At 35.4% G+C, this 14,115-nt stretch overlaps 3 protein-coding genes across 4 annotated transcripts in view; 2 read left to right on the forward strand and 1 right to left on the reverse strand.

Moving 5' to 3' along the window:
• Positions 1-4,968, forward strand: part of LOC132197751 (uncharacterized) — a 64,895-nt gene extending 59,927 nt beyond the window's left edge. For both annotated transcript variants that reach the window (XM_059621272.1, XM_059621273.1), the window contains exon 11: positions 835-4,968. In XM_059621272.1, the coding sequence (XP_059477255.1) occupies positions 835-1,007 (173 nt within the window). In that variant the 3' untranslated portion in view covers positions 1,008-4,968. The remainder of the gene's footprint in view (positions 1-834) is intronic.
• A 99-nt stretch (positions 4,969-5,067) lies between these two features.
• On the reverse strand, positions 5,068-5,886 carry LOC132197753 (bolA-like protein 3). Its single transcript, XM_059621276.1, has 4 exons — positions 5,724-5,886; positions 5,431-5,557; positions 5,286-5,374; positions 5,068-5,230 (listed from the first exon to the last, which is right to left on the reverse strand). Exons 1-4 carry the CDS (start codon positions 5,769-5,771, stop codon positions 5,171-5,173), a joined length of 324 nt encoding a protein of 107 aa, XP_059477259.1. The 5' UTR covers positions 5,772-5,886; the 3' UTR covers positions 5,068-5,170.
• A 4,406-nt stretch (positions 5,887-10,292) lies between these two features.
• LOC132196562 (uncharacterized) lies at positions 10,293-14,066 on the forward strand. The gene is made up of 8 exons (XM_059619310.1): positions 10,293-10,425; positions 11,158-11,341; positions 11,445-11,614; positions 11,673-11,882; positions 12,134-12,439; positions 12,497-12,671; positions 12,725-12,818; positions 12,876-14,066. Exons 1-8 carry the CDS (start codon positions 10,296-10,298, stop codon positions 13,779-13,781), a joined length of 2,175 nt encoding a protein of 724 aa, XP_059475293.1. The 5' UTR covers positions 10,293-10,295; the 3' UTR covers positions 13,782-14,066.
• Positions 14,067-14,115: the final 49 nt, after the last annotated feature.

A 14,115-nucleotide genomic window follows, 5' to 3' on the forward strand; every position in this document is an offset into this window, starting at 1 on the left:
TATTACAGCCGTCTGCAGGGCGCTCATCAAACATCTTGTAGATTTGCATTCGCAATAAAAAGGCAAAGCTCTCGAAAGCTTTATGACATGATAATATTTGCCAATGAGCGAAGTGTGGATTCAATAAGTTCATTCCATTTTTTGCATTTTTATAAATAAATAATGTACAAATAGAGACATAAATAGTTATTATGATTATTTATTCTTCTTTTTTTTTAATAAAAATATATGATGTAGATAAATATTTTTGGATGCAAAAAGTTTAATTGTGATTTTTTTAGATTTCTTTTACAACTCATTAATGTTTTATTCGTGTTTAATATTCAGTTTGATTATTTGGATGTAGCTGCTGTATGTAGCAGTTTGATGGCCTCTCCAAACTGCTAAAGTTTGAAAGTAGGCAACCTGTTCCACACATATGTCAAGAGGTTGCTTAAACAAGGCGCTCTCACTTGCGCTTCACTTATGGTTAAATAGTAAGGCATTATTTCTTAAAAAGAAGTTTCATTTTTTAAACTGTTGGCAAATTATTGGCCAAAGTAAACATGAATCTTTATATTTTAAATCCTTGATTTATATATGCATAAAAGAAGAAGGCAACTAGATTTTTTCATATCTGTCCAAAAGTAGTACATTCAAAAAATTATTCTACAGAAAAAATAATGAGTTCTTTTAAAAAAAGTAATGCATACAGCATTTAATTGAAATAACCCTTTTGAAAGTATGTTTCATAAATAATATAAATTTTCCTTTGCAACATTCAATTTTTTAATATTGTAATTCCGCCCTCAGCAAGTCTCGGCAGCTTCTTAATATATCCGTTCTCGATTCCAGGTCACTTCGGTGGGGATCATCCCTCTGGGGACGAGGGAGAAGGGGCCGGAGCTGAGCTGGAAGTAGGTTACTGCGAAGAAGACGGTTACTACGAAGAGGAGCAGGACGACGAGGAACGCCGGTCCTACTCGCTCGGCGAACGCTCCCTGTCCACGGACACCGAGTACGCCTGAGAAACGCTCTGTCCCCGCCCGATCAGACCCCCACACTCTTCGCACCCCCCTCCGCGGAGGCGCCAGTCGGACATCGCGCGTGTCGACAACACCGACATCTTCAACTCGCCCGTCGAGGAGATGCGTCCGAAGACGCACAGCTTCTCAGGGTTCGGCAACGCCCCGTCCAGTCACACCTGGCAGCACTTGAATGGCGGCTACCGGCCCCCGGCGCCGCCCCCGACCGTCAACGAGGTCTCCTTGTACAGCCGGCAACAGGCTGAGAAGCAGCTGCAGCGGCAGCGGCGCCAGTCCAAGCCCTACCAAATCACGCACATCAGCAGCACCATCCGCAACCTGACGCACAAGGGACCTGCCAAGTCGGTGGACGCGTACATCTTTACGCAAGTGCCCAGCAGTCTGGCCTCCTCCGAAGAACCGGACAAGCTGTCCGAGCTGCATCCGCCGCAGCCGCCCAGGGACACCATCATCGAAATGGGCAACGGCTACGCGGGCTACCACACCAAGAAGAAGAGGATCGTCGCCACGCCCGCCTCCTCGAGTCTCTCCTTTTTCAGGGAGATCCTCTTCCGGATCGCCGAGTTCATATGCTCGCTGCGCGGAAACAGCCACTACTAACCGAATTGGCAATAAGTACCACCCTCTTGCACAAAGTAGGCACCTATCTTGGCATGCGAGTTTTGCTCTTGACTCTCTTTCGACAATTCACTCCTTACTTCCTCTCGATTGGACCTGCAGGAGGCTTTTTACGGTCTCTATAGATTTTCTTTGCACCATACTCATTTAAAAAATATTCACTCAAAATAATCTTTTCATATCACCATCAATGTATGTTCATCAGCCTAAAACCATTGCAGTTTTCCATTTGCGCAAAGGAAGAATCCAAACATTTCATTTTTCAGGCGCCCAAATTTTATCCTAAGATTTGAAATGTCTGATTTCTGCCTGCTTATGAACCGATAGCAAAAATCGGGGAAAATCCAATGGAAATCTGCGTGAATTTAATTATCAAAACCAACTGATAGCCACAACATTTAGATGAAATAAGAGGTGTCCATTTCAAATAATAAAGGTTATGAACATACTTTGCAACCCTTTGTAAGAATGGCATGATATTATGCAGATTATGCATAATTTTAAGAATTCCCTAATATGGATATTTAAATTAAGCGTGAGGAAAAAATAATACTGATTTTAGCAGTAGATAATTATATATATTCTAATGCGTTATTATAATGTAACAGAAACTCCATTCTTACAATGAACCACTACCAAAACATTATTAATAATTATTAAGACTAAGGAGGAGTCTCAATATGTAGCTTTTGAATCAAAACTTAAAATAAATAAACTTTTGTTTGCAAAAAAATAATAATAAAAATAATTTTAACATCAAAAGAGAGCAAAAGTATTCAGCCGAGAAGCGCAAAGGTGCATACTCTTGGAGTGCTACTGAAATAAAATCGCTGATAATATCAATTGGGATTCTTCGAAAATTTATCAAACTATAAATTTCTATGCGAAGGGATTAAAAAAATTGGGTCTATCGAAATATATCATGTTTTGTAGTGAATCAAAACAGAAGCAGTAACAATCAAAAAAGGGCGTGGGACGGGGAAAAGAGAATTATAAAATAAAAGAGCTGGGCTATTAAATGTTGAGCCATTCAATCGATAAAAAAAAAAAATGAGTATATTTTCACTCGACTGTTCTTTCATATTATAAGCTGGTCTTCAAAGCAGCGCTTTTTGACAGCCGTGTGTTAGCATGGAATTTTGTTGCCGATGATTGAAAGTAAAAATAATTGAGCGTGAATTTGAAGACGCGGCGGCGGCCAATTTTCGACCAGATTGGTTGCTTATCAGATATTTTTGTCTTGGGACCAAAGTACGACCATGATTGTCTAGCATTTCTGAAGGGTACGTGTCGGTTACTTATTTCCTGCTCTCAATGTTCCGTCCTTCATCTCATTCAGGCATAAAAAATATTATTCCATAATTATGCACAAATTAACACTCACACAATCTTTTCTGCAGCTTTCGCTTTTCTCATTATATCGTTCGAAAGTGCTTGTCCAAAGCGCGCAGCAATATTTGAGATGAAAAAAAAATCACACACGTATATTCGTACATAAACAGTAGTGTAATCAGCAATACAAGTTTTAATTGTCGCATGTGCGTGGGATATTTATTGTTAACGGATGATAATTTTATCACTGCATGCACAAAGGATTTCTGTAGAAGGGTAATTACTTTATGCGTATACTTATTAATTAAATTATATTTCTCGGTCAATTCATAAAAAATATTGATTCTCATTAATAATTGCATGCCTATACATTGAATGTGTCCAATATCATACGCTGCACGCTCTCGCAAATTTCCTATCTCACACAAAAAGGCATTTTTGCGCGATTCTTTTCTAATAGCTCGTAAGAAAACAAGTTTTTGAATTTTACAATTCACATTTCGATTACTCACTTGAATCAAAATAGTTTTAAAATATAACACAACTTTTTAAGAACAAAATGAAAATCGAAACTCAAGTGACGACCAATTTTGAAGGTTTCTCTACTTAATATTAATTTTCAACTACCACATCTCAAATAAGTCCCAGTATTATCACGAGAATCGTGTGAATTTTGTAACTTAATGAACAAAAAGAGCGTCGTTTTTTATTAACCTTGAACTCCATTGTTTATTTCATAATAAATATATGCAAATCAATCAGAGCTTTTTAGAAATTTAAGTGAGCATCATATCTTTATGTCAATGTGGAATGTTTTTAATCTCAAAAGACGGTGAGCACAATTTATTAAATGCCTAAGTTTTTAGATTATAGCAACGTTTTTTCTGATAATTCATTTTAGAACAGATATCAATATTTAAAATTATTCCATTTTGTATGTCATAAAAAAATGTACACTACTGTTTCCATGCTCATTTCCCTACTTACGTCGATTTCTTCCATCAGCAAGTAATAAAGATGATAATTATTATTGTTATACAGCTTTATTATCAAAGCTTATAATAAAAGATAAAGTTTGAAATTGAAAATATTATATAATATCACGCGGCATGAATGAAAATGAGAAATATATCAATGTTGTTGAAAAACTAAGAGCACTGTAATTGACGATATATATTGACAAAAAATGATGGTTTTATGAAATTGCAGCACTAAAATTGATCGATGTGTTCCATAAAAAAGAAAGAGATCACCCAGGGTGTATCATCATAAAATAAAAAAAATGTTAAAAAGATATTTAACACAAAGTTTCAAAAATTATTGGATGTGTCTTATATTATGTGATGTAACTTTGATTTTAGTTGACATATGGAAGCAAAAATAAATTGTAGTTATTTTTAATGTTACAATGTTACAGCCTTTAAATTGCACTTTTTACTAAATGAAGATTTTTCATATGTTATATACGTTAAATAATTGATACTAATTTTGAAGGAAAAAATCAACTACATTTTTGGTTCATTTTCCTTATTTAGAAATTACAGTATTAAAAATTTATACCCATAATAAACGATGTGCAATGTGTAAAAAAAAATAACTAAATGTAAAATGTTAAAGCTTAAAGACGAAAAAATATTGTTACTGGCTTGTAGCGCTATAGCTGTGTTTTAATGAGCCCTGGGTCTCCGTCTCTAGAGTGCAAATATCTAACTTGGTCCAATTAACAAAGTATCAAGCCCTGTCCGCCCAAAAGTGTGTCACTCGTCAAGGGCTCAAGGGAATCAGCCGCCCATGGTTCGGTTGTGGACAGGGGTCGCAGCTTTGACACATCACGGTTTCTCACTTACAGCACAAATCACTGATAATTTTGACTGTACGGCCTATTTGCTGTGTCTACTTTTTACCTATGTAGACCAACTCTCATTTCCCTGAATAACCTACAACATTATACGTGGATGTGCTATCTCTTTGATAAAGCTGAATAAAACTATCTTTCCAGAAACAAACTCTCTTATTTCAAAACCTCGAGGTTGATCAAGATTCTACAGATTCTATATATATTTTATAATGATGAAAATAAAGTTGAGGCTTGTTTTTAACTGATTGTGAGACAATTTAAAATTTACTCTTACATTCGTACAACTTTATTTTAAACACAACCTCTCTAATATCACACTCACCTAAAACATTTAAATTTATTGTGCGGATGTGGATATTCTCAGCCCATGCATCTCCTTAATTTCTTCTTTGAGCGCCTGCAAATAAAAAATCTATATTGGTCTGCATTTGGCTATTTTCTTAGATACGTACCTCATTGACAAGTCTGTGTTGTTTCACAATGGACAGTCCCTTGAACTCGGGAGCTTTGACTAAGATTTCGTACATCGCACCGCACCCACCTAAAAAAGATCACAAATTGAGTTATCAAGCAGATGAAAAAAGCTCATTATGTAACCTGAGATGTCTGCAACTTGAATGGTGTGTGCTTTTGGAAACGCCGACTGTAGCAAGTTATGCAGTCTTTTCTCAGCCTCAACGCCTCCGGCGGTGGCTTGTGGTCCATGCCAAAGCTGAGAGAGGATCTGGAAGCATAAAATATAAATAGTAGCGTAAATTTGTGTTTATAAATTAATTATTTCATCACACCAAACAAGCATGTTGCACCTATTCCCACCAATGCATACATTTTGATTTATTTCAGGCGTAGAAATTGATGTTTCGCAATTGAACATGGCGAATAAAACTTACCGATATAGATCTATTTTGAAGTTTGCTTTGAATAAACCTCCTAATCATGGTAAATCTTTGATTATGTTCTTTACTTTGGCACGATTTAGAAAAGCCGAAAAATCTTATTTTCTTCACCCATCAATAACAAAGTTTGAAATTCCCGCTACAAAAATAAAGATTTAAGTTTCATACCAACTTTGCACGGTTCAATCCCAGCGACGAATCGCAATGTTTTGCTATAAAAATTAAGTAATTGGATTTTTTACGACAATTTTTGTTTCTTTTTACCATTTCATACAATATAAAAGTGTACAAAATACTCTATTAGCATTAAAAATAGAGAATTAGTAAAAAATCTTATCTTCATCCATGTTGGTAGCAATGTGCGTCTCGTTAGTTGTCGGAGCTAGAGTTCCGCAAATGTTTTTGAAAATCGATATATATCGATATAAAAATCGTGGCCTAATATCGATATATATCGGATATTTCGGCGGTTTTTCGGTATCGATATCAAATATCGCCAAAAATATCGTGATTTTTAAAAAGTGCTTAAAAACACCCTTTTCTTGGTTTACGGTGGTTTCTGGGGGTAGGTATATTTTTAAAAAAAATGCCAGAAATGTGTCTAGAAATGATCCAAATGATCTGTCAGAGATATTTAGATCAATTTAGATGGTAGCCAATTTATTTATTTATATTATTATTATTTTTTTAATTGCCTGAAGCTTGCAGTATGGACTTGGGTTTAAGGGGTGAGGGAAAAAGTTGCAAAAAAAAAAAAATTAGAAATAATTTAAATAGTCTGTCTGAGATTTGTAGATGGATGCCAAAAAATATTTATCACTGTTCAAATTCTGATATTTAAGGTACCACGGACTAATACTACCTGATGTGTGAAGAAGTGCTGACGATATCGCATATCTATCAGTCGAAATTACTTTAAATATCGAAGTGTTAATTATTATTATTATTATTATTATTATTATTAAATTATTATTATTAATTATAATTATATTATTATTGATATTATTATTGATATTATTATTATTAATATAATTAATATATAAATATTATTAGTATTAGTATTATTATTAGTATTTATGGTGGCTGGCAAGGGGCATTTAAGGCGGAAATGGATTATTAAATAATAAATATTAATTTTGTATTTATTTATACTTCGATAATTTTTTTAAAATTGATTTAATGTAATTAAAAAATTTTTTTATTTAATTTTTTTTTCAAAAAATCTAATAATGTACTAAAAAGAATTTAAAATTGGGTTGTCTATATATATTTCAAAGTTATAAAGTTGTTTCAACTGACAATATATTGTCAATAAAGCCGTTCTAATTTAAAATGGGTAAAATCAAATTTTCAATAATTCCTTAATTTTAAATATAAATAAATTAACGTTGCTTGCTTGATCAAAAAGCCTTCTGTTCAGTCATAAAGCCTTTTCGCCAAGAAACCTCTCAACTTGGATTCAAGCCTTCTTATCCAAGAGCTTTAAAACAAGCCACTTTTTTAAGTGCTATATATATGCTAAAAAATTTCTGATAATTTGCAGCGTTCAGTGGGTTAGCATTAGCAAACTTAAGACGGTTAAAAAAGTTGCAGTTGCATAACACTTAGTGAAAATAATTTTTTTTTAGTTAGACCCTAGTCAAATAATTGGGCATGCATTGAAAATATAAACTTTTTATTTTCTTCCTTATGCTACGTACGATGAAATTGGACGAAGTAAATTAAATGATTGTATGATAAATTTAAGTTAAAATGATTATTTTGAAATTTGATGAATTTAAAAAATATAATTAAAAATAGAATATTTTGTTTCTTATAAAAAAACTATATTGTCAGTAAAAGTAAAATCCAACAGAGAAATTTTTCTGTAACTCTGAATAATGCCTCCTAAGTCTATTTCGCTTTCGCTTTAACGAGGTTTTATTGTTTCAAATTATATATTTAATTTTAGGTTGATTAAAAAAAATAACAAATGAAAAACTGATGCGGCCTTTTAGGATTGAAGTTGAAACTTGAAATCCTATTTTTTTTTACATAAAATACACGTCCCTAATCAATTATCGCTTTATTATATTTTAAGAGTTAATTCTTGCTGCGCGGCCCGAGAGTTATTGCCTTATTGGTAGTCCTTAAAGTAATTGGCCTTTTGTGCATGGCCGTTGGATAAAAAAGCCTAGAGTGGAGCGGGAATTTTTATGAGAAGTCTTTTTGACTGGGCATATTAAAACAAATTACCCCAATTTTCAAACTTTTATTGGCTTTTATTTTCCATTTTATATTTTTTATTTATATCCTTCAAACATATATTCTAAATTGTAAATTTATTCAGATTTTAATAAAAAAAATTCCCAATTGTTTAATATTATGAATGAAAAAAAAATTATTATCATATCATTGAAATCAAATTATTGATAGCTCCAATGTCTGTACTATATTTTTATTTATTATAATCATACATGGGCAGAGCGCGATCGCACGATTTTCAAAATCGTGAGCGCGAGCGCATTGGTCGATCGCTGAGCACAGCGCTCAATCTTGCTCATTTTGCGCTCAAACCAAAAGCAAAAATTCCCGAATTTGATCAAAAATTGTTACGGAAAACAGTGTTGTTATACCGAAAACTTCAAAACTGATCCCAATTTTGGTAATTTAACTTCAACTTTATCATTTCCAATTGCCTATGGATTTTTTTATATTAAAAAATTCAAAAATTGTCTAAAAAGTCGCACTTTTTCCTTGGGTTATAATATTTTTGAGCGCAAAGCGTGAGCGCAAGACTTTTCAAAAATTTGAGCGCGAGCGCACTGTTGCCAGTGATTGCGAGCGCGAGCACAAAATTGTTGAGCGTACCTATGTATGTTATTAATTAAGATTAAAAAATATTTTTTTATCGGAAATGAATACTCAATTCAATAGTATGCTGCCTCATTTTGAACTCCGCATAATATAATTATATAGAACAATTATTGATGAAGCATTTGGAAATTGAAATTTTAAATTATTTAAATTTTTATAATAAAAATTCAATGAAATTAATCAAAAAAGAAATAAATTAGTCAAATAATATTAATTTTATTCTTACATCAGGGTAGTAGAAAGTCTCGAGAGACAAAATTAGCGAGTTAAGTGCTTTTTTTTAATGATGATAAAATTTGCTTAATTTTTGAAGTTAATCAAATTTAGATTTAAAATTTTGGATTTTTAAAGAAATTTTTAAAATATTGATTTTTCACAATTTATGTATATTTTCCTCTCAATTTATTTTTTCATTCAATAATTTTTGGAATATTTAGATCATGAAATAGATTAATTTCGTTTATAGCCAGTTTCCCTTGAAGTACAATAATAAACATAATTGGCAATTAAATGTTCCATTGCCAGCCCACAATCCAATGTTTGTACTAAACATTTTTTCAAATTCATTTTAAGGTTTTCTGGATGAGGTATTATGGACTTTAAATTTTGAGGCAACGTATTAAAGAAGTGATTTATTAATTTTCTTTAATAAGGCTCACTACGGCGGATGGGGGGTGGGGAATATTTTTATATCTATGACGTTTTAGCAAAATTATTGTTAGTAGCGGGACTGTTTTTCTCAAACAAAATTTTTACGAACGGCCGCCTTTTGACCAATGCGCGCTTAGACAGGAGACCTCTTGTTCACAGAAGGCTTTTTGTCAACAAGGTATAATTCAAATTTAAGAGGAATTGAAAATTGAATAATATAAACTGAATTGTGCCACTTAAATTGATTGAAAATTTTACTAAAATGCTAATGCTGTATTGGTAGAATTTATATTATCAGTAATTTGAATAACTTTTTAGCATGCAGCCGAACTTAACTTAATTATTTTTTACACAGAATATTTAATAAAAAATTAATTTCAAATTGTTTTGGATTCATTTAAATAAAAATTAATTGAAGCAATAAATAAATATTGTTAATTTAATCCATTTCAGCCACCTTATTGGTAGTATTAAATTATAAATATATAATATTCGTCTCCAACGATTCAAAATTTAAACGATGCATTATGCGACTCTACTTACAACGGGTGTAGTAAAATACTGGGTAGTTGGTAAGTGTTAAGTAAGAAGTGTAGTAGTAGTAGTAGTAAAAGTATCAGTAGACCGATCCAAACACTCTGCAGTCGAAGATGTATAAAATTATATATAAATATAATTTTATATTTAGTTGCAAAAGGTGTTTATTGATGTCTCAGTAGGGTAATTTAGGGTAATAGTAGGGTATTTATATAGTTCGGACTTGGCCTAAAGGGTGGGTCAGCTGGGTTCAAGGGGGTGTAGGTTAAAATTGGAATGGAAAGGTAGCTAGAATTGATCCAAATGGTCTTCCGTGATTAAGAAATCGCTAAAAAAAATTTTTTTTTGGTTCCTGACATGGGAAATTTTTTTTATGAACGATATGGAAATTTTTTTTTAAAAATCGGTTTTTTAAAAAATATCGGCCAAAATATCGGTTTGGCCGAAAAATATCGATATATATCGTGTTTTTTGGTATCGATATTGGATATCGATATTTTTTGCGGAAGTCTAGTCGGAGCAATGGCGGCAGATAAGTCGCTGGTTTTGAACTCGTCCGCCGAAAAAGTGTCGAAAAAATCGTACTCGAAGCTGGTGGACGTGGTCATCATCGCCTTTTCAATCTGCACCCTGCTGGTTGACCTGGCCACAGGTAAAATCCGACCCCTTCCACCCCGAAATAGAAAAAACACCGACTCGTCCCTTTGAAGGTCGTTGGACAAAAAAACGTTGACTATGCTCGCACACGCCAGGGTCGATGTTGCCCTCGACAGGTGCTGGGACACCTTTCCAACCGTCCCAAATGCCGAGGCTTAGGCGTGCAGGACGGCTAGCGAGACCTCGAGGGCAGTTTTCATTCATGTTTCACCCGTCAAAAGCTGTTGCCGAGGGTGTTTGTTTTTGTCGTCTCCCCCCACCACCTGTGGATTGTTTGTTACCTGAAAATGAGATGAAGAGAGAGAGAGTGAGTCAGACGTAGGGCGCACCTGAACTCAAAGGAGCCGCCTGAACCTGAGCTGTGTAGCAAACGCTCAGCCAGACGCTGCCTTCTTCTATAACCATCTTATCTCCATTTAAAAATCTAAATTTAATTTAATAACAGCTGAATACTATTTTCATATTCAATGGATTAGTTGTGTTGTAAGTAATTAAAATACATAAGTGCTACAGTTATTAATTACATAATAATATTTAGTTTCACTGGGCTTTTATTTGAGGAAGTAAGTAAATCGGATAAAATAAATTTAGAAAAGTTTAAGAAATTCACTGGCTAACAAAAAATAAATAATTTTATTTAAATAACTGTGAAATTAAGTTATTTTTTTTTATTCGTTAAAAATATTGCAAATGAACTGTTGTTTAATTTCCTGTCAATTTTTTCCAGACATATTTCTGGTTGTGGAATACTTCAGCAAAGATTATTACGCTTGGGGATGGCTTACTTTGGCCTTGGTCGTGCTTCCCTTATTCATTGTTGAGGGCTTCAGCATCAGGTGGCACTCTCAAGACGGCAACGCCACTTTCATCACCTACCTTGCTCACGTTTTCTTCTTGGGAATTGCTCACAGGTAAAAGAAAAATTATTATAAATCTCTGACTTGTTAAAACTATTTATAAATTAATTGCTTGAAGTTTATATTATTTTGACAAAAATAAATCTTTTCTCTCCAGATATGTAGAGGCGATCCAAACAGCCGCAGTCGGCACTCCGCAGACACTTCTCAACCATCAACGAGACCTTTGTCTTTTACATTTATTCAACAGTTTTCTGGAAGCTGCGCCTCAACTTGTCTTGCAACTCTATGTGACAGCTTCGTTGGGAAGTTTACTGCCCTGGACAGGTTAGTAAATTATTTAAAAATGTACTTTTAAGCAGTATTGAGTTTTTTGATATTGCAGGAATAAGTTTAGTGGCGTCGCTTTGCTCCCTCGCCTGGGCCATTGCAAGCTACACAAGAGCCATGCGCCTCAGCAGGCCAGACAAAAAGCCAGCCTCTGGTGCTGCTTTGGCCTTCCAGGCGTTGTGGAGGGCAGGTACTCTGACTGCAAGAATTATCAGCCTGACAGTCTTTGCTCTTGTCAGCCCAACTTGGATGTTGATTTGTTTTGGTAAATTTGGAATGTTTTTTGAAAATAAGCTGACATAAAATTTTTTAATTCATTTCTTTCAACTTCACTAAAATTAAATGAAAGCTCTGCAATGGATCTCAATTTTTTGAAGATCATTATTTGATAAAAGAAAGAAAGAAATAAATTATTGGTGGCGCATTGTGGATTAAAATGAAAATACAAAAATAAATACAATTTCATCCTTTTTTTGCATTTTCTTAAAGGATTAAAACATAAATTCTGTGTTTTAGGTCTTCATTGGCTGGCAATGACTGCTTGGGCCATAGGTCAACGCACTGATTTCTGTGACACTTGGTGGGAGGAAAGGGCATACAATGTTGTTGTTGGCGTCATCTACTGCTTTTGCTTTTTCAACCTGCAAGAGGGTCCGTCACGAGTCAGAGCCATCATCTTTTACACCGTCACCACAATTGAAAACATAATTTGCGTCGCCCTCTTTGCTTTTTTCGGACAGCAGTCCGCTCTGCAACTGTCGCCAACTCACGAAGGTGCTGTGAAGCTACTCGTCCTCATCGTCTCTCTTTCCACTTTGATAGGTTTGTGGAGTGAAACTTTCTTATTGGAAAATCCATTTCATTTTAAATATTTTGCAGGATTATCAAGTATGCTTTTGTACTATGCATTTTTCCACCCCGCCGGAGTCATTTTTCCTTGCATGCCCAAAGACGACTGCGAGGGAAGACAAAATTTGTCTTTAGATTTGGGCAGAAACACACTCAGATCACTCAGGCATGAGCCTACAACAACGCCGATGTCGTCACCTGAAAGGTATAAGTTTATTTTCAAATGAATGAATTTACACTTCTTAAATTCAATTCCAGGCCTCCGTCCTCTGTTGCCTCAGTGACCTTGAGCTCTATAGAGAACAGTCCCACCATAAGCATAAAACCACCAGTGGAAAATGCATCAACTTCAGTAAGATCAAAATACCATTAAAAATTTGGTTCCTAAAAGCAAACATATTTCTTCTAGTTGAATTCAAGTCCAGAATCCCATTTAAGTGAGTCGCAGTTGAAAAGAAGACCCATCTGCGACATCAGCCTGTCCGAGCTAGACGCTCCTTCGCCACCTCCGTCACCCATTCCAAAAATCGAGTCTCCGCCGCCGCCGCCACCACCTCCTGCGATACACTCGCGCACCATGTCCGAGGACAAAGATGAAGTGTCCAGCACCTGTCCCTCGGCGCATGACTACGAAAACATGTGCGCCGTGGGAATCACTAGAGAACTGTGGGGCCTCCGACACTGGGACGGTTACTCTTCAGACATTGCCGAGCACGATTCAAGTGTGGCCCGCGGAAGACGAGACCCGAGGAGAGATACTTTGGTCTCGTCGTCCACATACTCGTCTTTGTCTTCGAATTATTCAGACAGCGAGTCTGAAACCTACACCTATGTCCGAGCCATGGGTCTTCCTTTGGCCCCGATTGCAGAAGAGAGTCTGGAAGAATCGTCCAGTGACAGTCTGCCAGGGCCCCACGCATCTTGCAGTTCGCTTGTGGCCACCATCGAAGAAATCAGACTGAGTTCGCAGGAACTGTATGAAGGTGTGATCTTGGAAGAGTCTCTGGACGGCGACCTGGGCGACTGGGCTTGGCAGCCTCTGTCCCAAACCGAAATAGACTTTCTGGCTCAGCTGAAGCCAGTCGAGGCGGACGGAAACGAACTGCCGCCCAAACCACCAAACCGGCTGAGGAGGAAGTTCAGTCTGCTGAGGGATCGATTTGAGTTGCCTGCAGTGGAAGAGAGCAAAAAGGAGGTTGATGAAATTGTTCCTGTTGGTGAGAAAGAGGTGGCCAAGAGGGTTACTCAGTGGGACAGACTGTCCAGAAGTGAAAAGGGCGGTCCACCAGTGACTCTTGTGCCTGTGGCAAGTTGATTTCTGCGGTCAACGCAAGAAACAAGTGCCTTTTAAATTTTAATTAGAAACAATTTTGAATTACCTTCAAAAACTATCAAGCCAGCTTAAACGTTGCAAGAGAAGCTGGAGTAGCCTCTGTGGGTTTTTTACAAACCAGCTGCCTTTGTCTGTGAATCTCTTTTAATGATCTGTCGCTCTGTGTAAAAAGTTTTATGAGTTTTTACAATTTTGTACAGAGAGTCTAACAAAGTAATTGAAAATGCCATAATAATATATTAATTAATACAATAAAAAGCTAAGTCTTTTGAACAGCTTGTCTTTTCCTTGAATTAAATTTCAAATCAACCGTTTT

The sequence above is a fragment of the Neocloeon triangulifer genome, unplaced genomic scaffold (genome assembly GCF_031216515.1).
Source record: "Neocloeon triangulifer isolate White Clay Creek 2 clone unplaced genomic scaffold, ASM3121651v1 ptg000012l, whole genome shotgun sequence".
NCBI classification, from domain to species: Eukaryota; Metazoa; Arthropoda; class Insecta; order Ephemeroptera; family Baetidae; genus Neocloeon; species Neocloeon triangulifer.